The 25,327-nt window shown below is 46.2% G+C and overlaps 1 protein-coding gene across 1 annotated transcript in view; it reads left to right on the forward strand.

The window, feature by feature from the left end:
* Positions 1 to 24,292, forward strand: part of ABCC9 (ATP binding cassette subfamily C member 9) — a 351,651-nt gene extending 327,359 nt beyond the window's left edge. Inside the window, exons 36-38 of the mRNA XM_038765661.1 lie at positions 409 to 542; positions 5,427 to 5,489; positions 23,714 to 24,292. Coding sequence (XP_038621589.1) covers positions 409 to 542; positions 5,427 to 5,489; positions 23,714 to 23,851 — 335 coding nt within the window. The 3' untranslated portion in view covers positions 23,852 to 24,292. The remainder of the gene's footprint in view (positions 1 to 408; positions 543 to 5,426; positions 5,490 to 23,713) is intronic.
* Positions 24,293 to 25,327: the final 1,035 nt, after the last annotated feature.

Below are 25,327 nucleotides of genomic sequence, written 5' to 3' on the forward strand. Positions count from 1 at the left end.
AATACGATTGAATGAATGAATGAATGAAGCACTCAACAAACCCTCTGTACACAGTAAGCTCTGAATAAATACGATTGAATGAATGAATGAATGAAGCGCTCAACAAACCCCATAATTATTATTATTATTATTATTATTACCCAAGCACTTAGTACAGTGCTCTGTACATAGTAAGCTCTCAATAAATACGATTGAATGAATGAATGAATGAAGTAAGCACTCAACAAACCCCATAATTATTATTATTATTACCCCAGCGCTTAGTGCAGGGCCTGGCACTCTACACACAGTAAGCGCTCAATAAATATGATTTATTGATAGAAAGGGCTTAACTAATACCATAAAGAGGAAAGAAAAGGCCCTGACGATAGGCCCGGGGTTGATTTCTGGTGGTGCCTCTCGTTGCAGATGCGATGGTCACGGAAGGCGGGGAGAATTTCAGCGTGGGGCAGAGGCAACTGTTCTGCTTGGCCCGAGCCTTCGTCCGCAAGAGCAGCATCCTCATCATGGACGAGGCCACCGCCTCCATCGACATGGCTACGGTGAGTTAGCCCTTCCTGGGCCGGGATTCAATCAGAGGTCATGGGTTCGAATCCCGGCTCCGCCAATCAATAATAATAATAATAATGGCATTTGTTAAGCGCTTACTACGTGCAAAGCACTGTTACAGTGCTTTGCACGTAGTAAGCGCTTAACAAATGCCATTATTATTATTGATACATGCCATTATTATTATTCTGAGTGCTGGGGAGGATGCAAGGTGATAAGATTGTCCCACGTGGGGCTCCCCGTCTTCATCCCCATTTTACAGATGAGGGAACTGAGGCACAGAGAGGTTAAGTGACTTGCCCAAAGTCACGCAGCTGACAATTGGCGGAGCCAGGGTTTGAACCCATGACCTGTCCCCACAGCACCTGTATATATGTATATATGTTTGTACATATTTATTACTCTATTTATTTATTTATTTTACTTGTCCATATCTATTCTATTTATTTTATTTTGTTAGTATGTTTGGTTTTGTTCTCTGTCTCCCCCTTTTAGATTGTGAGCCTACTGTTGGGTAGGGACTGTCTCTGTATGTTGCCAATTTGTACTTCCCAAGCGCTTAGTACAGTGCTCTGCACATAGTAAGCGCTCAATAAATACGATTGATGATGATGATGATGATGATGATGATGATGACCTCTGACTCCAAAGCATGTGCTCTTTCCAAACTCACTGTGTGACTTTGGGCAAGTCACTTAACGTCTCTGGGCCTCAGTTCCCTCATCTGTAAAATGGGGATGAAGACTGTGAGCCCCCTGTGGGGCCACTTGATCACCTTGTAACCTCCCCAGCGCTTAGAACGGTGCTTTGCACTTAGTAAGCGCTTAACAAATGCCATTATTATTATTATTAAGCGCTTACTGTGTGCAGAGCACTGGACTAAGCGCTTGGGAACTACAAGTTGGCAACATATGGAGACGGTCCCTACCCAACAACGGGCTCACGGTCTAGAAAGGGGAGATGGGCAACAAAACAAATCATGGAGACGGGTGTCAAAATCATCAGAACAAATTCTAGCTAGATGCACATCATTAACAGAATAAATAGAATAGTAAATATATACAAGTAAAATAGAGTCATAAATCTTTACAGATATATATATATATATATATATATATATATATATACAGGTGCTGTGGGAGGAGGTAGGGCAGGGGGGATGGGGAGGAGGAGAGGAAAAAGGGGGCTCAGTCTGGGAAGGCCTCCTGGAGGAGGTGAACTCTCGGTAGGGCTTTGAAAGGAACTAGTTTGGTGGCTGTGCGGAGGGAGGGCATTCCGGGCCAGAGGAAGGATGTGGGCCAGGGGTCGATGGCGGGGCAGGCGAGAAGGAGGCCCAGGGAGGAGGTGAGCGGCGGCGGAGGAGCCGAGGGTGCGGGCTGCGATGGAGAAGGGGAGAAGGGAGGGGAGGGAGGAGAGGGCCAGGGGATGGGTGGACAGCCTGGAAGCCCAGGGGGAGGAGTTTTTGCTTGATTATCCATCTGACTGTCTGGCCGTCCCTGCCCGGATCATCATCAATCGTATTTATTGAGCGCTTACTGTGTGCAGAGTGACATCCAGTCCCAGATGTCCAGGAGATGGCTGAAGATCTCTGCCAGTGCTGTCCCTTCCCTGGGCCCTGGGCCATGTCCTTTCTCTGACCTAGAATAATAATAACTCTATTTATTACTCTACTTCTTTCTTTCTTTCTTTCTTTCTTTCTTTCTTTCTTTCTTTCTTTCTTTCTTTCTTTCTTTCTTTCTTTCTTTTTCTTTCTTTCTTTCTTTCTTTCTTTCTTTCTTTTTCTTTCTTTCTTTCTTTCTTTCTTTCTTCCCTCCTTTCCTCCTTTCCTTCTTTCCTTCCTTCCTTCCTTCCTTCCTTCCTTTCTTTCTTTCTTTCTTTCTTTCTTTCTTTCTTTCTTTCTTTCTTTCTTTCTTTCTTTCTCTCTCTCTCTCTTTCTATCTTTCTCTCTCTCTCTTTCTCTCTCTCTCTCTTTCTTTCTTTCTTTCTTTCTTCCTTTCTTTCTTTCTTTCTTTATCTTTCTTTCTTTCTTCCTTTCTTTCTTTCTTCCTTTCTTTCTTTCTTTCTTTTTCTTTCTTTCTTCCCTCCCTCCTTCCTTCCTTCCTTCCTTCCTTCCTTCCTTCCTTCCTTCCTTCCTTCCTTCCTCCCTCCCTCCCTCCCTCCCTTCCTTCCTTCCTTCCTTCCTTCCTTCCTTCCTTCCTTCCTTCCTTCCTTCCGTCCCTCCTTCCCTCCCTCCCTCCTTCCTTCCTTCCTTCCTTCCTTCCTTCCTTCCTTCCTTCCTTCCTTCCTTCCTTCCTCCCTCCCTCCCTCCCTCCCTCCCTCCCTCCCTCCCTCCCTCCTTCCTTCCTTCCTTCCTCCCTCCCTCCCTCCCTCCCTCCCTCCCTCCCTCCCTCCTCCCTCCCTCCCTCCCTCCCTCCCTCCCTTCCTTCCTTCCTTCCTTCCTTCCTTCCTTCCTTCCTTCCTTCCTTCCTTCCTTCTTCATTCCTTTCTTTCCTTCTTCATTCCTTTCTTTCTTTCCTTCTTTCCTTCTTTATTTTATTTGTACATATTTATTCTATTTATTTTATTTTGTTAATATGTTTTGTCTTGTTCTCTGTCTCCCCTTCTAGACTGTGAGCCTGCTGTTGGGTAGGGACCGTCTCTATATTTTGCCAACCTGTACTTCCCAAGTGCTTAGTCCGGTGCTCTGCACACAGTAAGCGCTCAATAAATATGATTGAATGAATGAATGAATGAATAACAATTATAATAATGGTATTTGTTAAGCGCTTACTATGGGCCAATAACTGTTCTCAGCACTGGGGTAGATACAGGGTGATCAGGTTGTCCCATGTGGGGCTCACCGTCTTCACCCCCATTTTACAGATGAGGGAACTGAGGCCCAGAGAAGTGAAGTGATTTGCCCAAAGTCACCCATCTGATAATACTTTGTACAGTTCTCTGCACACAGTAACGGCTCAATTCATTCACTCATTCATTCAATCGTATTTATTGAGCGCTTACTGTGTGCAGAGCACTGTACTAAGCACTTGGGAAGTCCAAGTTGGCAACATATAGAGACGATCCCTACCCAACGGTGGGCTCACAGTCTAGAAGCACTCAATAAATACGACTGAATGAACAATTGAAGTGGCAGAGCTGGGATTAGAACCCATGACCTCTGCCTCCCAAGACCGGGCTCTTTCCACTGAGCCAAGCTGCTTCTCTAGAGCACCCTCCCTCCTCAAATCCACCAGTCACTCTCCCCATTTTCAAAGTTTTCAGTGTGCCAGAGACCAGGGCCCCATGTGTGGTGTCACGTAATAATAATAATAATAATTGTGGTATCTATTAAGCGCTTACTACACTCCGGCCTCTGGCCGCCATCTGGTTTTCGTCCTCACACAGGAAGCCGGAGCGGGAGGCTGAGGGGAAGCTTGGGGGCTAGACTATGAGCCCACTGTTGGGTAGGGACCGTCTCTATATGTTGCCAACTTGGACTTCCCAAGCGCTTAGTACAGTGCTCTGCACACAGTAAGCGCTCAATAAATACGATTGAATGAATGGGTCCTTGGACGGGAAACCAACGGGGCGGGAGGGGAAGGGCGCTCCGCCAGAGCGGCCGGGAGGCTGAGGAGAGGCCTCAGCGGGGATTGTCGATTCATCCATCCATTCAATCGTATTTACTGAGCGCTTACTGTGTGCAGAGCACCGTACTAAGCGCTTGGAAAGGTATAATACAGTAATAATGAATGTTCTGGACTGTGAGCCCGCTGTTGGGTAGGGACCGTCTCTATATGTTGCCAACTTGTACTTCCCAAGCACTTAGTACAGTGCTCTGCACACAGTAAGCGCTCAATAAATAATAATAATAATAATGATAATAATGATGGCATTTATTAAGCACTTACTATGTGCAAAGCACAGTTCTAAGCTCTGGGGAGGTTACAAGGTGATCAGGTTGTCCCACAGGGGGGTTCACAGTCTTAATCCCCATTTTCCAGATGAGGGAACCGAGGCCCAGAGAAGTGAGGTGACTTGCCCAAAGTCACACAGCTGACAAGTGGCGGAGCCGGGATTTGAACCCGTGACCTCTGACTGTATTAAGCACTTGGGAAGTACAAGTTGTGGAAAGAGCACGGGCTCGGGAGTCAGAGGTCAGGGGTTCAAATCCTGGCTCCGCCAAGTGACAAATGAACTTGTACTTCCCAAGCGCTTAGTACAGTGCTCTGCCCACAGTAAGCGCTCAATAAAAATGATTGATTGATTGATTGTACTTCCCAAGCGCTTAGTACAGTGCTCTGCCCACAGTAAGCGCTCAATAAATACAATTGAATGAATGAATGAATAATAATAATAATGGCATTATTTGCCCCACACTGGACAACCTGATAATAATAATAACAATAATAATAATAATAATAATAATAATAATAATAGCATTTGTTAAGCCCTTACTATGTGCCACGCACTGTTCTAAGCACTGGGGGGATACAAGGTGATCAGGTTGTCCCACGTGGGGCTCCCAGCCTTCATCCCCGTTTTCCAGATGAGGGAACTGAGGCCCAGAGAAGTGAAATGACTTGTCCAAAGTCACACAGCTGACAATTTTCCTCGCCTCCTCTCCATCCACCCCCACCCGAACAGTGCCTTGCACATAGTAAGCGCTTAATAAATGCCATTATTATTATTATTATTATTATTATTATTATTATTATTATTATTATTACCTTCTTCCCCTCCCCACAGCACCTGTATAGATGTTAGTACAGATTTATTACTCTATTTATTTTACATGTCGTCCACACCCCAAATCCCCGGTGGGGTGTAGACCAGTCCCGCTCCAGAGGATAATCGCCGGAGGAAAGATGGGTTGGGTGACTCCTCTTTTTGTCTTTCAGGAAAACATTCTGCAGAAGGTGGTCATGACCGCCTTTGCGGACCGCACGGTGGTCACCATCGCGGTGAGTCCGGACCCCGAGGGGGCCCGTCCCCCACTTCCTCGTCCCGCTTCCTCTCCCACCGCCGGTCCGCGTTATTTGTTGAGCGCTTACTGTGTGCCGGGCACTGTGTTGAGCGCCAGGGTACATCCAAGGTAATCGGGTGGGACACAGTCCCTGCCCCACGTGGGGCTCACGGCCTTCATCCCCGTTTTGCAGATGAGGTGACTGAGGCCCAGAGAAGTGAAGGGACGCGCGCAAGGTCACACGGCGGACGTGCGGCAGAGCCAGGTTTAGAACCCATAATAATAATAATCAGCATCAATCATATTTATTGAGCACTTACTGTGTGCAGAGCACTGTACTAAGCGCTTGGGAAGTACAAATTGGCAAGATATAGAGACAGTCCCTACCCAACAGTGGGCTCACAGTCTAAAAGATAATAATAAGGATGAAAAGTATTAAGGATAAAAAGGATGAAAAAGGATTATAATAATAAGGATAATAAGTATGAAAATAATAAGGATGATGGCATTTATTAAGCGCTTACTATATGCAAAGCACTGTTCTAAGAGCTGGGGAGGTTACAAGGAGATCAGGTTGTCCCACGGGGGGCTCACAGTCTTCATCCCCATTTTACAGATGAGGTAACTGAGGCCCAGCGCTTAGTACAGTGCTCTGCACACAGTAAGTGCGCAATAAATACGATTGAATGAATAAAGTGACTTGTCCAAAGTCACACAGCTGACAATTGGTGGAGCCGGGATTCAAACCCATGACCTATAACTCCTTCGTTCATTCATTCACTCGTATTTATTGAGCGCTTACTGTGTGCAGAGCACTGTACTAAGCGCTTGGGAAGTACAAGTTGCCAACATATAAAGACGGTCCCTATCCAAAAGCGGGCTCACAGTCTAGAAGGGGGAGACGTTCATTCATTCATTCAATCATATTTATTGAGCGCTTACTGTGTGCAGAGCACTGTACTCAGCGCTTGGGAAGTACAAGTTGCCAACATATAGAGACGGTCCCTACCCGACAGCGGGCTCACAGTCTAGAAGGGGAAGACAGACGATAAAACAAAACATATTAACAAAATAATATGGGGCTCACAGTCTTAATCCCCATTTTCCAGATGAGGGAACTGAGGCCCAGAGAAGTGAAGTGACTTGCTCAAAGTCATACATCTGACAATTGGTGGAGCCAGGATTTGAACCCATGACTTCTGACTCCAAAGCCTGGGCTCTTTCCACTGAGCCACGCTGCTTCTCCACTAGTGTGTTCTCCACCAACACTTCTCCATTAGTGGGTTCTAATCCCAGCTCCACCACTTGTGTGCTGTGTGTCTTTGGGCAAGTCACTTCACTTCTCTGGGCCTCAGTTCCCTCATCCGTCCAATGGGGATGAAGACTGTGAGCCCCAAGTGGGACAACCTGATCACCTTGTATCCTCCCCAGCGCTTAGAACAGTGCTTGGCACATAGTAAGCGCTTAACAAATACCAGCATTGAAGCAGCGTGGCTCAGTGGAAAGAGCCCGGGCTTTGGAGTCAGAGGTCGTGGGTTCAAATCCCATCTCTGCCACTTAGCTGTGCGACTTTGAGCAAGTCACTTCGCTTCTCTGGGCCTCAGTTCCCTCATCTGTCAAATGGGGATGAAGACTGTGAGCCCCCCGTGGGACAACCTGATTACTGTGTATCCCCCCAGTGCTTAGAACGGTGCTTGGCGCATAGTAAGCGTTTAATCAATCAATCAATCAATCGTATTTATTGAGCGCTTGCTATGTGCAGAGCACTGTACTAAGCGCTTGGGAAGTACAAATTGGCAACACATAGAGACAGTCCCTACCCAACAGTGGGCTCACAGTCTAAAAGACTTTAACCACTACCGACTTTATGATTAGTATTAAAGCGGAAGGCCCCGGGCCTGAGAAGACTCTCCGCCCCCATCAGGAAACTCAATCAATCAATCAATCATATTTATTGAGCGCTTCCTGGGTGCCGAGCACTGGACTAAGCGCTTGGGAAGTCCAAGTTGGCAACGTATAGAGACGATCCCTACCCAACAGCGGGCTCACAGTCTAGAAGGGGGAGACGGACAACGAAACAAAACATTTTCACCAAATAAAATAAACAGAATTGATATATACAAGAAACTCCCCCTGAGAGGGCGAGGGAGTGGGCCGCCGTCGGAGCCGAGAAGGAGGTGACCAGGCCTTTCCGGGGGGCTTCCCTCCCATCCCGCTTCCCTGTCCGTTTCTGCTTCCTTCTCCGGTCCCGACTTCCAGCAGGCCTCGGGAAGAGGGCCGGTTCCTCTCTCTCTCTCCCTGTGTCTCTTTTCATTCATCCATCTGTTCAATTCGGTGGTATTTATTGAGCGCTCACCATGCGCAGAGCGCCTGGGAGGTCCAGATCCCTCGCTGACCCATCTTTCCTCTGTTCTCCTGTCTCTGCCTTTCTCTTCCCCCTGTCTTTCCAGCACCGGGTGTCTTCTATCCTGGACGCGGGCCTTGTCTTAGTCTTTTCCGAGGGCACCCTCATGGAGTGCGACGCCGCGGCCAACCTGTTGGCCCACAAGAACGGGCTCTTTTCCACTTTGGTGATGACTCACAAGTAGCCCGCCGCCAGGACCTCGCGGTCTCTGGTAGACACCCCCAGCGCCGTCCGTGAGCCCGGGGGGGAGTTGACATCGCTAACAGCTCCCGTGACCCGCCGTGAGCCTCACCCCGCTAACATCTAAGCTCGTTGCGGGCGGGGAATGTGTCCAGTTATTGTCCCGCTGGACTCCCCCGAGCGCTTAGTACAACGCTCTGCGTGCGGTTGTTAAACATGTTAAACGTGTTAAACACGGTTCTAAGTGCTGGGGGGATACTACTGGACTCTCCTACTGGACTCATAGTCCAGTAGAGCACATAGTAAGCGCTCAATAAATACGGTTGATGGTGATGATGACTCTGCTGGACTCTCCCAAGTGCTCTGCACGCAGTAAGCGCTCAATAAATACAATCGAATGAATGGCCTGGTGATGTAAAATACCGCCAATGCCTCCCGTGGCCTGATATGAGCGTGACGCCGCTGAAGGCTTCCGGGGCCCGGTAATAATAATGATGGCATTTGTTAAGCGCTTACTACGTGTAACATTAATGATCAATCAATCAATCGTATTTATTGAGCGCTTACTGTGTGCAGAGCACTGTACTAAGCGCTTGGGAAGTACACGTTAGTAATAATAATCATGGTATTTGTTAAGCACTTACTATGGGAAGCAGCGTGGCTCAGTGGAAAGAGCCTGGGCTTTGGAGTCAGAGGTCAGGGGTTCAAATCCCGGCTCCGCCAACTGTCAGCTGTGGGACTTTGGGCAAGTCACTTCACTTCCCTGTGCCTCATTGACCTCATCTGTAAAATGGGGATTAAATCTGTGAGCTCCCTGTGGGACAACCTGATCATCTTGTAACCTCCCCAGCGCTTAGAACAGTGCTTTGCACATAGTAAGTGCTTAATAAATGCCATTATTATTATTATTATTATTATTATTACTATGGGCCGAACACCGTTCTAAGCACTGAGATAGATATAACTTAATCAGGTTGGACCCAATGCGGGGCTCACGCTCTTAATCAGCATGGCTCAGTGGAAAGAGCCCGGGCTTTGGAGTCAGAGGTCATGGGTTCAAATCCCGGCTCTGCCGCTTGTCAGCTGTGTGACTTTGGGCAAGTCACTTCCCTTCTCTGGGCCTCAGTTCCCTCATCTGTAATATGGGGATGAAGACTGTGAGCCCTATGAGGGACAACCTGATCACCTTGTAACCTCCCCAGCGCTTAGAACAGTGCTTTGCACATAGTAAGCGCTTAATAAATGCCATTATTATTATTATTATTATTATTATTATTATTATTATTATCATTACTATGGGCCAAACACCATTCTAAGCACTGGGATAGATATAACAATCAGGTTGGACCCAATCCCTGTCTCACGTGGGGCTTACGCTCTTAATCAGCATGGCTCAGTGGAAAGAGCCCGGACTTTGGAGTCAGAGGTCATGGGTTCAAATCCCAGCTCTGCCGTTTGTCAGCTGTGTGACTTTGGGCAAGTCACTTCACTTCTCTGGGCCTCAGTTCCCTCAACTGTCAAATGGGGATGAAGACTGTGAGCCCTATGAGGGACAACCTGATCACCTTGTATCCCCCCCAGCATTTAGAACAGTGATTTGCACATAGTAAGCGCTTAATAAATGCCATTATTATCATTATTATTATTACTATTATTCTCTGTGCCTCAGTTCCCTCATCTGTAAAATGGAGATGAAGACTGTGAGCCCCATGAGGAACTGCCTGACCACCTTGTATCCTCCCCAGCGCTTAGAACAGTGCTTTGCACATAGTAAATGCTCAACAAATTCCATCATCATTATTATTATTATTATTAATCCCCATTTTATGAGTGAAAGAACCGAGGCCCAGAGACCTGACGTGACTTACCCCGGGTCACGCAGCAGATGTGTGGTGGAGCCGGGATGGGAACTCAGTACCTTCTGACTCCCAGGACCGTGCGCTATCCGCTAATAATAATAACGATGGCATTTATTAAGCGCTTCCTATGTGCAAAGCACTGTTCTAAGCACTGGGGAGGTTACAAAGTCATCAGGTTGTCCCACGGGGGGCTCCCAGTCTTCATCCCCATTTTCCAGATGAGGGAACCGAGGCCCAGAGAGGTGAAACGACTTGCCCAAAGTCACCCAGCTGACAGTTGGTGGAGCCGGGATTTGAACCCATGTCCTCTGACTCCAAAACCCGGGCTCTTTCCACTGAGTTATGCTGCTAGGCCACGGTGCTTCCTTAAGGGTAACGCCACCAACCCTGTCGGCGTCCCGGTATAATCGTGATGAAACTAACACTTTCCGTGGTGGCGGGTATAGTGTTATCATCATCATCATCATCAATCATATTTATGGAGTGCTTACTATGTGCAGAGCACTGTACTAAGCGCTTGGGAAGTACAAATTGGCCACACATAGAGACAGTCCCTACCCAACAGTGGGCTCACAGTCTAAAAGGGGGAGACAGAGAACAAAACCAAACATACCAACAAAATAAAATAAATAGGATAGATATGTACAAGTAAAATAAATAAATAAATAAATAAATAAGTAGAGTAGTGTTATGATGCCAATAACACCTCTCATGACTCCGCGTGAGTGTGATCATCATCATCAACATCATCAATCGTATTTATTGAGCGCTTACTATGTGCAGAGCACTGTACTAAGCGCTTGGGAAGTACAAATTGGCAACATATAGAGACAGTCCCTACCCAACAGTGGGCTCACAGTCTAAAAGGGGGAGACAGAGAACAAAACCAAATATATTAACAAAATAAAATAAATAGAATAGATATGTACAAGTAAAATAAGTATCATTAATAATGTTACTACATACAGCAATAATAATAATAACCGCTTGCTAAGCGCTTACTATGTGCCAAACACCGTTCTAAGCACTGGGATAGATACAAGTTAATCAGGTGTTAGTATGTTTGGTTTTGTTGTCTGTCTCCCCCTTCTAGACTGTGAGCCCGCTGTTGGGTAGGGACCGTCTCTATGTGTTGTCAACTTGTACTTCCCAAGCGCTTAGTACAGTGCTCTGCACACAGTAAGCGCTCAATAAATACGATTGATTGATTGATTGATTGACCCAATTCCTGTCCCACGTGGGGCTCACGCTCTTAATCAGCATGGCTCAGTGGAAAGAGCACCTGTCCACTTGTTTTGTTGTCTTGTCTCCCCCTTCTAGACCGTGAGCCCGTTGTTGGGTAGGGACTATGTCTATATGTTGCCTAATTGTACTTCCCAAGCGCTTAGTACAGTCCTCCGCACACAGTAAGCGCTCAATAAATACGATTGAATTAATTAATTAATACCTTCCCTGGCCTAGTAGTAATGCATCCCCTCCTATGCCCGGCTCAGTGTCAGCATGATAATAATAATATTCCTTCCTTCCTTCCTTCATTCATTCAGTCGTATTTATTGAGCGCTTACTGTGTGCGGAACACTGTACTAAGCCCTTGGAAAGTACAATTTGGCAACATATGGAGACGGTCCCTACCCAACAATGGGCTCCCTGTCTAGAAGGGAGAGACAGACAGCAAAATGAAACAAGTAGACAGGCATCAATAGCAATAATAATAATAATGAATAATAGTAATCGTGGTATTTGGGAAGCGCGTACTCTGTGCCAGGCACTGTGCTAGAGAAGCAGCATGGCTCAGTGGAAAGAGCCCGGGCTTCGGAGTCAGAGGTCATGGGTTCGAATGCCGACTCCGCCACGTCTGCTGTGTGACCTTGGGCAAGTCACTTAACTTCTCTGAGCTTCAGTTACCTTATCTGTAAAATGGGGATTAAGACTGTGAGCCCCACGTGGGACAACTTGATCACCTTGTATCCCTCCCAGTGCTTAGAACAGTGCTCTGCACCTAGTAAGTGCTTAACAAATGCCATCATTATTATTACTAAGTGCTGGGGCTATATGATCCAAACGGGTTGGACGCAGTCCCTGTCCCACATGGGGCTCACACTCTTAATGATGATTGTGGTATTTGTTAAGCGCTTACTAGGGGAAGCAGCGTGGTTCAGTGGAAAGAGCCCGGGCTTTGGAGTCAGAGGTCATGGGTTCAAATTCCGTATCTGCCATCTGTCGGCTGTGTGACTTTGGGCAAGTCACTTAACTTCTCTGTGCCTCAGTTACCTCATCTGTAAAATGGGGATTAAGACTGTGAGCCCCACATGGGACAACCTGATCCCCTTGTAAACTCCCCAGTGCTTAGAACAGTGCTTTGCACATAGTAAGCGCTTAATAAATGCCATCATTATTACTGTGTGCCGGGCACTGTACTAAGCCCTGGGGTGGAAACAAGGAAATCAAACTTGATACAGCCCCTGTCCCAGTTGGGGCCCAGTCTCAATCCCCATTTTACAGATGAGGTAACTGAGGCCCAGAGAAGTGAAGTGACTTGCCCAAGATCACACAGCAGACAAGGGCAGAGCAGGATGCCACTAGGGATGCCCTCTGGGGCCTGGTATAAGAGTGGCACCACTAAAAGCAGTATGAGAAGCAGTGTGGCTCAGTGGAAAGAGCCCGGGCTTTGGAGTCAGAGGTCATGGGTTCAAATCCCGGCTCCACCAATTGTCAGCTGTGCGACTTTGGACAAGTCACTCAACTTCTCTGTGCCTCAGTTACCTCATCTTTAAAATGGGGATTGAAACTGTAAGCCCCCCATGGGGCAACCTGATCACCTTGTAACCTCCCCAGCGCTTAGAACAGTGCTTTGCAAATAGTAACCGCTCAGCAAATACCATCATTATTATTATTATTATTCTCTGGGCCTCAGTTCCCTCATCTGTAAAATGAAGACTAAGACTGTCAGCCCCACGTGGGACAACCTTGATCACCTTGTATTCCCCCCAGTGCTTAAAACAGTGCTTGGCACATAGTAAGCACTCAACAAATACCATCATTATTATTATTATTATTCTCAGGGCCTCAGTTCCCTCATCTGTAAAATGGGGATTGACTAAGAGCCCCACATGGGACAACCTGATCACCTTGTAACCTTCCTGGTGCTTAAAACAGTGCTTTGCACATAGTAAGCACTTAACAAATACCATCATTATTATTATTATTATTCTTTACTCCTCTCTCTCATTCAACCCACACATTCAATCCATCACTAAATCCTGTCAATTCCACCTTCACAACATGACCTACTACTCTATTTATTTATTATTACTCTATTAACTTATTATTACTCTATTTATTTTACTTGTACATATTTATTCTATTTATTTTATTTTGTTAATATTCTTTGTTTTGTTCTCTGTCTCCCCCTTCTAGACTGTGAGCCTGCTATTGGGTAGGGACCGTCTCTATATGTTGCCAACTTGGACTTCCCAAGCGCTTAGTACAGTGCTCTGCACACAGTAAGCGCTCAATAAATACGATTGATTGATTGATTGACTAAAATCCGCCCTTTCCGCTCCATCCAAACTGTTACCATGTTGATAAATCACTTTAACCATCCCGCGTTGATGACAGCATCAGCCTCCTTGCAGACCTCCCAGCCTCCTGTCTCTCCCCACTCCAGTCCATACTTCACTCCGCTGACCAGATCATTTTTCTACAAAGACGTTCAGGACATGTCCCCCCATCCTCAAGACCCTCCAGGGGTTGCCCATCCACCTCTGCATCCAACAGAAACTCCTCACCGTCGGCTTCAAGGCCGTCCATCCCCTCGCCCCCTCCTACCTCACCTTCCTTCTCTCCTTCTCCAGCCCAGCCCGCAACCTTTGATCCTCTAAGGCCAAACTTCTCACTGTGCCCTGATCTCGCCAGTCTCACCATTCATTCATTCAATCGTATTTATTGAGCGCTTACTGTGTGCAGAGCACTGTACTAAGCGCTTGGGAAGTCCAAGTTGGCAACATATAGAGACGGTCCCTACCCAACAGTGGGCTCACATGCTAGAAGGGGAAGTTCTTTGCCATCACCACCGACCCCTGGCCCAGGCCCTCCCTCCTCAAATCCCCCAGACAATTCCTCTCCCCTACATTCATTCATTCATTCAATTGTATTTATTGAGCACTTACTGTGTGCAGAGCACTGTACTAAGCGCTTGGGAAGTACAAGTTGGCAACATATAAAGACGGTCCCTACCCAAAAGCGGGCTCGCAGTCTAGAAGGGGGAGACATTTATTCTTTCATTCAATCATATTTATTGAGCACTTACTGTGTGCAGAGCACTATACTAAGCGCTTGGGAAGTCCAAGTTGGCAACATATAGAGACGTCCCTACCCAACACTGGGCTCACAATCTAGAAGGGGAAGTGCTTTGCCATCACCACCGACCCCTGGCCCACGCCCTCCCTCCTCAAATCCCCCAGACAATTCCTCTCCCCTACAGTCATTCATTCATTCAATTGTATTTATTGAGCACTTACTGTGTGCAGAGCACTGTACTAAGCGCTTGGGAAGTACAAGTTGGCAACATATAAAGACGGTCCCCTACCCAAAAGCGGGCCTCGCAGTCTAGAAGGGGGAGACATTTATTCATTCATTCAATCATATTTATTGAGCGCTTACTGTGTGCAGAGCACTATACTAAGCGCTTGGGAAGTCCAAGTTGGCAACATATAGAGACGTCCCTACCCAACACTGGGCTCACAATCTAGAAGGGGAAGTGCTTTGCCATCACCACCGACCCCTGGCCCACGCCCTCCCTCCTCAAATCCCCCAGACAATTCCTCTCCCCTACATTCATTCATTCATTCAATTGTATTTATTGAGCACTTACTGTGTGCAGAGCACTGTACTAAGCGCTTGGGAAGTACAAGTTGGCAACATATAAAGACGGTCCCTACCCAAAAGCGGGCTCGCAGTTTAGAAGGGGGAGACATTCATTCATTCATTCAATCATATTTATTGAGCGCTTACTGTGTGCAGAGCACTGTACTAAGCGCTTGGGAAGTCCAAGTTGGCAACATATAGAGACGGTCCCTACCCAACAGTGGGCTCACATGCCAGAAGGGGAAGTTCTTTGCCATCACCACCGACCCCTGGCCCAGGCCCTCCCTCCTCAAATCCCCCAGACAATTCCTCTCCCCTACATTCATTCATTCATTCAATTGTATTTATTGAGCACTTACTGTGTGCAGAGCACTGTACTAAGCGCTTGGGAAGTACAAGTTGGCAACATATAAAGACGGTCCCTACCCAAAAGCGGGCTCGCAGTTTAGAAGGGGGAGACATTCATTCATTCATTCAATCATATTTATTGAGCACTTACTGTGTGCAGAGCACTATACTAAGCGCTTGGGAAGTCCAAGTTGGCAACATATAGAGACGTCCCTACCCAACACTGGGCTCACAATCTAGAAGGGGAAGTGCTTTGCCATCACCACCGACCCCTGGCCCACGCCCTCCCTCCTCAAATCCCCCAGACAATTCCTCTCCCCTACATTCATTCATTCATTCAATTGTATTTATTGAGCACTTACTGTGTGCAGAGCACTGTACTAAGCGCTTGGGAAGTACAAGTTGGCAACATATAAAGACGGTCCCTACCCAAAAGCGGGCTCGCAGTTTAGAAGGGGGAGACATTCATTCATTCATTCAATCATATTTATTGAGTGCTTATTGTGTGCAGAGCACTGTACTAAGCGCTTGGGAAGTCCAAGTTGGCAACATATAGAGACGTCCCTACCCAACACTGGGCTCACAATCTAGAAGGGGAAGTGCTTTGCCATCACCACCGACCCCTGGCCCACGCCCTCCCTCCTCAAATCCCCCAGACAATTCCTCTCCCCTACATTCATTCATTCATTCAATTGTATTTATTGAGCACTTACTGTGTGCAGAGCACTGTACTAAGCGCTTGGGAAGTACAAGTTGGCAACATATAAAGACGGTCCCTACCCAAAAGCGGGCTCGCAGTCTAGAAGGGGGAGACATTTATTCATTCATTCAATCATATTTATTGAGCGCTTACTGTGTGCAGAGCACTATACTAAGCGCTTGGGAAGTCCAAGTTGGCAACATATAGAGACGTCCCTACCCAACACTGGGCTCACAATCTAGAAGGGGAAGTGCTTTGCCATCACCACCGACCCCTGGCCCACGCCCTCCCTCCTCAAATCCCCCAGACAATTCCTCTCCCCTACATTCATTCATTCATTCAATTGTATTTATTGAGCACTTACTGTGTGCAGAGCACTGTACTAAGCGCTTGGGAAGTACAAGTTGGCAACATATAAAGACGGTCCCTACCCAAAAGCGGGCTCGCAGTTTAGAAGGGGGAGACATTCATTCATTCATTCAATCATATTTATTGAGCGCTTACTGTGTGCAGAGCACTGTACTAAGCGCTTGGGAAGTCCAAGTTGGCAACATATAGAGACGGTCCCTACCCAACAGTGGGCTCACATGCCAGAAGGGGAAGTTCTTTGCCATCACCACCGACCCCTGGCCCAGGCCCTCCCTCCTCAAATCCCCCAGACAATTCCTCTCCCCTACATTCATTCATTCATTCAATTGTATTTATTGAGCACTTACTGTGTGCAGAGCACTGTACTAAGCGCTTGGGAAGTACAAGTTGGCAACATATAAAGACGGTCCCTACCCAAAAGCGGGCTCGCAGTTTAGAAGGGGGAGACATTCATTCATTCATTCAATCATATTTATTGAGCGCTTACTGTGTGCAGAGCACTATACTAAGCGCTTGGGAAGTCCAAGTTGGCAACATATAGAGACGTCCCTACCCAACACTGGGCTCACAATCTAGAAGGGGAAGTGCTTTGCCATCACCACCGACCCCTGGCCCACGCCCTCCCTCCTCAAATCCCCAGACAATTCCTCTCCCCTACATTCATTCATTCATTCAATTGTATTTATTGAGCACTTACTGTGTGCAGAGCACTGTACTAAGCGCTTGGGAAGTACAAGTTGGCAACATATAAAGACGGTCCCTACCCAAAAGCGGGCTCGCAGTTTAGAAGGGGGAGACATTCATTCATTCATTCAATCATATTTATTGAGTGCTTATTGTGTGCAGAGCACTGTACTAAGCGCTTGGGAAGTCCAAGTTGGCAACATATAGAGACGTCCCTACCCAACACTGGGCTCACAATCTAGAAGGGGAAGTGCTTTGCCATCACCACCGACCCCTGGCCCACGCCCTCCCTCCTCAAATCCCCCAGACAATTCCTCTCCCCTACATTCATTCATTCATTCAATTGTATTTATTGAGCACTTACTGTGTGCAGAGCACTGTACTAAGCGCTTGGGAAGTACAAGTTGGCAACATATAAAGACGGTCCCTACCCAAAAGCGGGCTCGCAGTTTAGAAGGGGGAGACATTCATTCATTCATTCAATCATATTTATTGAGCGCTTACTGTGTGCAGAGCACTGTACTAAGCGCTTGGGAAGTCCAAGTTGGCAACATATAGAGACGTCCCTACCCAACACTGGGCTCACAATCTAGAAGGGGAAGTGCTTTGCCATCACCACCGATCCCTGGCCCACGCCCTCCCTCCTCAAATCCCCCAGACAATTCCTCTCCCCTACATTCATTCATTCATTCAATGGTATTTGTTGAGCACTTACTGTGTGCAGAGCACTGTACTAAGCACTTGGGAAGTACATGGCAGCATATAGAGACAGTCCCTACCCAAAAGCAGACTCACAGTCTAGAAGGGGGAGACATTCATTCATTCATTCACTCATATTTATTGAGCGCTTACTGTGTTCAGAGCACTGTACTAAGCGCTTGGGAAGTACAAGTTGGCAACATATAGAGACGGTCCCTACCCAACACTGGGCTCACAATCTAGAAGGGGAAGTGCTTTGCCATCACCACCGACCCCTGGCCCACGCCCTCCCTCCTCAAATCCCCCAGACAATTCCTCTCCCATTCAATCATTCATTCATTCATTCATTCATTCAATGGTATTTATTGAGCACTTACTGTGTGCAGAGCACTGTACTAAGCACTTGGGAAGTACAACTTGGCAACATATAGAGACAGTCCCTACCCAAAAGCGGGCTCACAGTCTAGAAGGGGGAGACATTCATTCATTCATTCAATCATATTTATTGAGTGCTTACTGTGTGCAGAGCACTGTACTAAGCGCTTGGGAAGTCCAAGTTGGCAACATATAGAGATGGTCCCTACCCAACAGCGGGCTCACAGTCTAGAAGGGGGAGACGGACAACAAAGCAAAACACATTAACAAAATAAAATAAATAGAATAAATATGTACAAATAAAATGAATAAATAAATAGAGTAATAAATATGTACAAACATATATCCATATATACAGGTGCTGTGGGGAGGGGAAGGAGGTAAGGCGAGGGGGATGGAGACGGGGAGGAGGGGGAGAGGAAGGAGGGGGCTCAGTGTGGGATAATGATGGTATTTGTTGAGCGCTTACTATGGCCTTCAGTACATCAAAGCCTTACCGAAGGCCCACCTCCTCCAAGAGGCCTTCCCTGACTAAGCCCCCCTTTTCCTCCTCTCCCGCTCCCTTCTCCGCCACCCTGACTCCTTCCTTTTCTCCATCCCCCCTCCCAGCCACTTATGTCCACATCCCTCATTTATTGATTTCTATTCATGTCCGTCTCCCCATCTCTAGACTGTAAGCTCATTGTGGGCAGGGAATGTGTCTGTTTATTGTTATATTGTCCTCTCCCAGGCGCTTAGTACAGTAAGCACCCAATAAATACCATTGAATGAATGAATGACATGGGCGAGGTACATAATAATAATAGCAAAAATGGTGTTTGTTCATTCATTCATTCGATCGTATTTATTGAGCGCTTACTGTGTGCAGAGCACTGTACTAAGCACTGGGGAAGTCCAAGTTGGCAACATATAGAGACGGTCCCTACCCAACAGTGGGCTCACAGTCTAGAAGTGAGTTTGTTTGTTTGTTAAGTGCTTGCCATGAGCCAGCTGCTATTCTAAGCACTGGGGTAGATAAAACATAAATAATAATAATAATGATGGTATTTGTTAAGCGCTTACTATGTGCCAAGCACTGTTCTAAGCTCTGGGGAGGATCCAAGGTGATCAGGTTGTCCCACGGGGGGCTTACAGTCTTAAACTCCATTTTACAGATGAGGTAACTGAGGCTCAGAGAAGGTGTCACACAGTAGACATGTGGCTTATTATAGTATTATTATGGTATTATTATTATGATATAATGGTTTTGATGATGATGATAATAATAATAATAATGGCATTTATTAAGCGCTTACTATGTGTAAAGCACTGTTCTAAGCTCTCGGGGGATCCAAGGTTGTCCCACGGGGGGCTTACAGTCTTAAACCCCATTTTACAGATGAGGTAACTGAGGCTCAGAGAAGGTAAGTCACACAGTAGACATGTGGCTTATTACGGTATTATTATGGTATTATTATTACGGTATTGTGGTTTTGATAATAATAATAATAATAATAATAATGGCATTTATTAAGCGCTTACTATGTGTAAAGCACTGTTCTAAGCTCTCGGGGGATCCAAGGTGATCAGGTTGTCCCACGGGGGGCTTACAGTCTTAAACCCCATTTTGCAGATGAGGTAACTGAGGCTCAGAGAAGATGTCACACAGCAGACATGTGGCTTATTACGATATTATTATGGTATTATTATTATGGTATTATGATTTTGATAATAATAATAATAATAATAATAGTAATAATAATAATGGTATTTGTTAAGCGCTTACTATGTGTAAAGCACTGTTCTAAGCTCTGGGGGGGGATCCAAAGTGATCAGGTTGTCCCACGGGGGGCTTACAGTCTTAAACCCCATTTTACAGATGAGGGAACTGAGGCTCAGAGAAGGTAAGTCACACAGTAGACATGTGGCTTATTACGGTATTATTATGGTATTATTATTATGGTATTATGGTTTTGATAATAATAATAATAATAATAATAATAATAATGGTATTTGTTAAGCGCTTACTATGTGTAAAGCACTGTTCTAAGCTCTGGGGGGGATCCAAGGTGATCAGGTTGTCCCACGGGGGCCTTACAGTCTTAAACCCCATTTTACAGATGAGGGAACTGAGGCTCAGAGAAGGTAAGTCACACAGTAGACATGTGGCAAAACCGGAATTCGAACCCATGATCTCTGACTCCCAACCCCGGGCTCTTTCCACTGAGCCACGCTGCTTCATAAACGGGTGGGATACAGTCTTTATTCATTCATTCAATCGTATTTATTGAGCGCTTACTGTGTGCAGAGCACTGTACTAAGCGCTTGGGAAGTACAAGTCTTTATCCCACATAGGGCTCACGTTCGGCCCACAACAAACTTAGATTGTAGGCTGACCTGGTCATTGTGATGAGAAGAAGAAATATCTTCGAATTCAATACTTATAGTCTAAGCTGAGCAGTCATCATCAATCGTATTTATTGAGCGCTTACTATGTGCAGAGCACTGTACTAAGCGCTTAGCACTGTACTAAGCGCTTAGCACCGTACTAAGTGCTAAGCAGTCTAACAGTCACTTGTTTAGAGCCCCTGCTTGGGTCAGAACACTGTACTAAACATTCCGGAGAGTATAATTCATTCAATTCATTCATTCAATCGTATTTGTTGAGCGCTTACTGTGTGCAGAGCACTGTACTAAGCGCTTGGAAAGTACAATTCGGGCAACAGATAGAGACGGTCCCTACCCAACAACGGGCTCACAGTGTAGAAGGGGGAGACAGACAAAAACAAAACAAGTAGAAAGGTGTCAATGCCATCAAGAAGCAGCGTGGCTCAGTGGAAAGAGCCCAGGCTTTGGAGTCAGAGGTCATGGGTTCAAATCCCAGCTCCGACAATTCATTCATTCATTCATTCATTCAATCAATCGTATTTATTGAGCACTTACTGTATGCAGAGCACTGTACTAAGCGCTTGGGAAGTCCAAGTTGGCAACATATAGAGACGGTCCCTACCCAACAGTGGGCTCACAGTCTAGAAGGGGGAGACAGAGAACAAAACAAAACATATTAACAAAATAAAATGAATAGAATAGATATGTACAAGTAAAATAGAGTAATAAATATGTACAGACACATATACATATATTCATTCATTCATTCAATCGTATTTATTGAGCGCTTACTGTGTGCAGAGCACTGTACTAAGCGCTTGGAAAGTACAGTTCGGGCAACAGATAGAGACGGTCCCTACCCAACAACGGGCTCGCAGTCTAGAGGGGGGAGACAGACAAAAACAAAAGAAGTAGAAAGGTGTCAATGCCATCAAGAAGCAGCGTGGCTCAGTGGAAAGAGCCCGGGCTTCGGAGTCAGAGGTCATGGGTTCAAATCCCGGCTCCGGCAATTGTCAGCAGGGTGACTTTGGGCAAGTCACTTCACTTCTCTGGGCCTCAGTTACCTCATCTGTAAAATGGGGATGAAGACTGTGAGCCCCACGTGGGACACCCTGATCAACTTGTATCCCCCCAGTGCTTAGAACAGTCCTTTGCACATAGTAAGCGCTTAACAAATACCATCATTATTATTACTAAGCGCTTGGAAAGTACAATTCGGGCAACAGATAGAGACGGTCCCTACCCAACAACGGGCTCACAGTCTAGAAGGGGGAGACGGACAAAAACAAAACAAGTAGAAAGGTGTCAGTGCCATCAAGAAGCAGCGTGGCTCGGTGGAAAGAGCCCGGGCTTTGGAGTCAGAGGTCATGGGTTCAAATCCTGGCTCCACCGCTTGTCAATTGTGTGTCTTTGGGCAAGTCACTTCAGTTCTCTGGGCCTCAGTTACCTGATCTGTAAAATGGGGATTAAGACCATGAGCACCCCCATGGGACATCCTGATCACCATTTAACCTCCCCAGCGCTTAGAACAGTGCTTTGCACATAGTAAGTGCTTAATAAATGCCATAATTATTATTATTATTATCAAAACCATAATACCGTAATAATAATGCCGTAATAACATTAGAAATTCAGTCCCTACCCTCAAGGGGTTTACAGTCCAGCAAGAAGCATACTGCCAATCAGTCATGAGTATTTATTAAGAGCCCCCTCGTACTGGGCACTGTACTGAACAATTGGGAGAGTACAACAGAGTTAATAGACATAATCCCTGACCTCATGGAGTTTACAGTCTACCTCTAGACCGTAAGCTCACTGTGGGCAGGGAATCTGCCTGCTGTTGTATTGTCCTCTCCCAAGCGCTTAGTACAGGGCTGCACACACAGTAAGCGCTCAATAAATACGATTGAATGAATGAGCATGCAGGCCTGTGCGCTGAGAGCTTGGGAGAGGACAATAATAATAATAATAATGATCAATCAATCAATCATATTTATTGAGCTCTTACTGTGTGCAGAGCACTGTACTAAGCGCTTGGGAAGTACAAATGATGGGAAGTAATGATGGAATTTGATGGAATTTGTTAAGCGCTTACTATACATTCATTCATTCAATGAATGAATTCATTCAATTCAATTGGGAAGTACAAAGCGTTTGGGAAGTACAAGTACTATGTGCCAAGCATAATAATAATAAAATAATAATAATTAATATTAATAATAATAATAATAATAGGATTTGTTAAGCGCTTACTTACTTGAGAAGCAGCGTGGCTCAGTGAAAAGAGCACGGGCTTTAGAGTCAGAGGTCATGGGTTCGAATCCCGATTCCACCACATGACGGCTGTGTGATCTTGGGCAAGTCACTTAACTTCTCTGAGCCTCAGTTACCTCATCTGTTAAATGGGGATTGATTGCGAGCCCCACGTGGGGCAACTTGATCACCTTGTATCCCCCCAGCGCTTAGAACAGTGCTCTGCACATAGTAAGCGCTTAACAAATGCCATCATTACTATGTGCCAAGCACCGTTCTGAGCGCTGGGGGAGATACAGGGTAATCACGTTGTCCCACGTGGGGCTCACAGTCTTCATCTCCATTTTCCAAATGAGGTAACCGAGGCACAGAGAAGTCAAGTGACTTGACCAAGGTCACCCAGCTGAGAGGGGGCAGGCGGGGATTAGAACCCGTGACCAAGACCATGCTCTTGCTACTAAGCCACGCTTCTTCTGCCCTCAAAGACCTTCCCCTTTAGACCGTAAGCTCGTTGTGGGCCGAGAATGTTGTCTATCATGTTGCGCCGCGCTCTCCCAAGCTCTTAGTGCGGTGCTCGGCACACAGGAAGCGCTCAATAAATACAATACAAATTTATTTATTTTACTTGTACATATCTATTCTATTTATTTTATTTTGTTAGCATGTTTGGTTTTGTTCTCTGTCTCCCCCTTTTAGACTGTGAGCCCAATGTTGGGTAGCGACTGTCTCTATATGTTGCCAACTTGTTCTTCCCAAGCGCTTAGTACAGTGCTCTGCACATAGTAAGCGCTCAATAAATCATCATCATCATCAATCGTATTTATTGAGCGCTTCCTATGTGCAGAGCACTGGACTAAGCGCTTGGGAAGTACAAATTGGCAACATCTAGAGACAGTCCCTACCCAACAGTGGGCTCACAGTCTAAAAGGGGGAGACAGAGAACAAAACCAAACATACTAACAAAATAAAATAAATAGGGTAGATATGTACAAGTAAAATAAATAAATAAATTAATAGAGAATACGATTGATGATGATGAATACAAACTGATATTGATTGATCGACCGAGTTGGCGGTCCAGCTACTAACGAAACCCCGTCTCCGCCTGTCTGACGCAGCATCGGGTGCACACCATCCTGACGGCGGACCTGGTCATCGTGATGAGAAGAGGGAACATCCTCGAATACGACACCCCCGAGAGCCTTTTGGCTCAGGAGGACGGGGTGTTCGCCTCGTTCGTGCGAGCGGACATGTGACGAGACGTCGCCGCGGGAAACGCATCCTTCCCCCCCCAAATCCAGTTCGTTCTCGCTTCCCGGGAAACCGTCTCTGGAAAAGTTCCTTTCGTCCAGCGTGGAGGAAAAAAAAAAACCCAAAACACCCTTCTTGTCGAAACGACCTCTAAACTTTACTTCCCACCTCTGCTTCTGAACTTCTTCTCTGCCCTGTGTGGCCTAGATTGTCCATTTCTTCCTGTTCTTGGGGTGTGTTTTGGAGAAAGAAATTGTTAGAACTCAAAGATTGGGGGTTGGCATGGGGAAAGAAATAATAATCATTATTATGGTGTTTCTTTAGTGCCATTTAGTGCTAGTGCTTTCTGTACTATGCATTTTCTTTAGTGCTTTCTTTATTATGTGCCGAGCACTGTTCTAAGCACAGCGATAGATACAAGGCATTCAGTTGAGACTGAGTTCCTGTCCTACGTATTTTTTTTCTTTTTTCAATCGTATTTATTGAGCGCTTACTGTGTGCAGAGCACTGGACTAAGCGCTTGGGAAGTCCAAGTTGGCAACATAGAGAGACGGTCCCTACCCCACAGTGGCCTCACAGTCTAGAAGGGGGAGACAGTTGATTCATTCAATCAATCGTATTTATTGAGCGCTTACTGTGTGCAGAGCACTGTACTAAGCACTTCAAAAGTACACTTCGGCAACAGATAGAAACGGTCCCTACCCCATGACGGGCTCACAACCAAAGAAGACGCTGGTGGTGGTGAAATTCACCTGTGTACGTTCGTGTGTGGTCAACAGAGACCGTCGACGACGCACAGTCATTCATTCATTCATCCATTCAATCGTATTTATTGAGCGCTTCCTGTGTGCGAAGCACTGTACTAAGCGCTTGAGCACCGTACTAAGTCCCGGCCACATGGGACACGCGTTCTTTTGAATGTTGGCGGGACCTGACGCTGTTTTCTCTTTTGCCTCCTTGTCTTTCTTCCCATAAATAATTTTGGGTCCCAGAGAATCGCTTCCTTCTCGACTGAGGTATGTCCCGCTGGTCTGCCTATTTGTTTTGTTTTGTCGTCCGTCTCCCCCTTCTAGACCGCGAGCCCGTTGTTGGGCAGGGACCGTCTCTATCTGTTGCCAAATTGGACTTTCCAAGCGCTTAGTCCAGTGCTCTGCACACAGTAAGCGCTCAATAAATACGATTGAAAGAATGAATGAATGAATGGTCCATCCCCAGCTTTAATAATAATAATAATTTTGGTATTTGTTAAGCGCTTACTATGGGCCTAGCAATCAATCAATCAATCGTATTTATTGAGCGCTTACTGTGTGCAGAGCACTGTACTAAGCGCTTGGGGAGTACAAGTTGGCAACATATAGAGACGGTCCCTACCCAGCAGTGGGCTCACACTGTTCTAAGCACTTATAATAATAATAATAATAATAATGGCATTTATTAAGTGCTTACTATGTGCCAAGCACTGTTCTAAGCACTGGGGTAGA

The sequence above is a fragment of the Tachyglossus aculeatus genome, chromosome 2 (assembly GCF_015852505.1).
Source record: "Tachyglossus aculeatus isolate mTacAcu1 chromosome 2, mTacAcu1.pri, whole genome shotgun sequence".
NCBI classification, from domain to species: domain Eukaryota; kingdom Metazoa; phylum Chordata; class Mammalia; order Monotremata; family Tachyglossidae; genus Tachyglossus; species Tachyglossus aculeatus.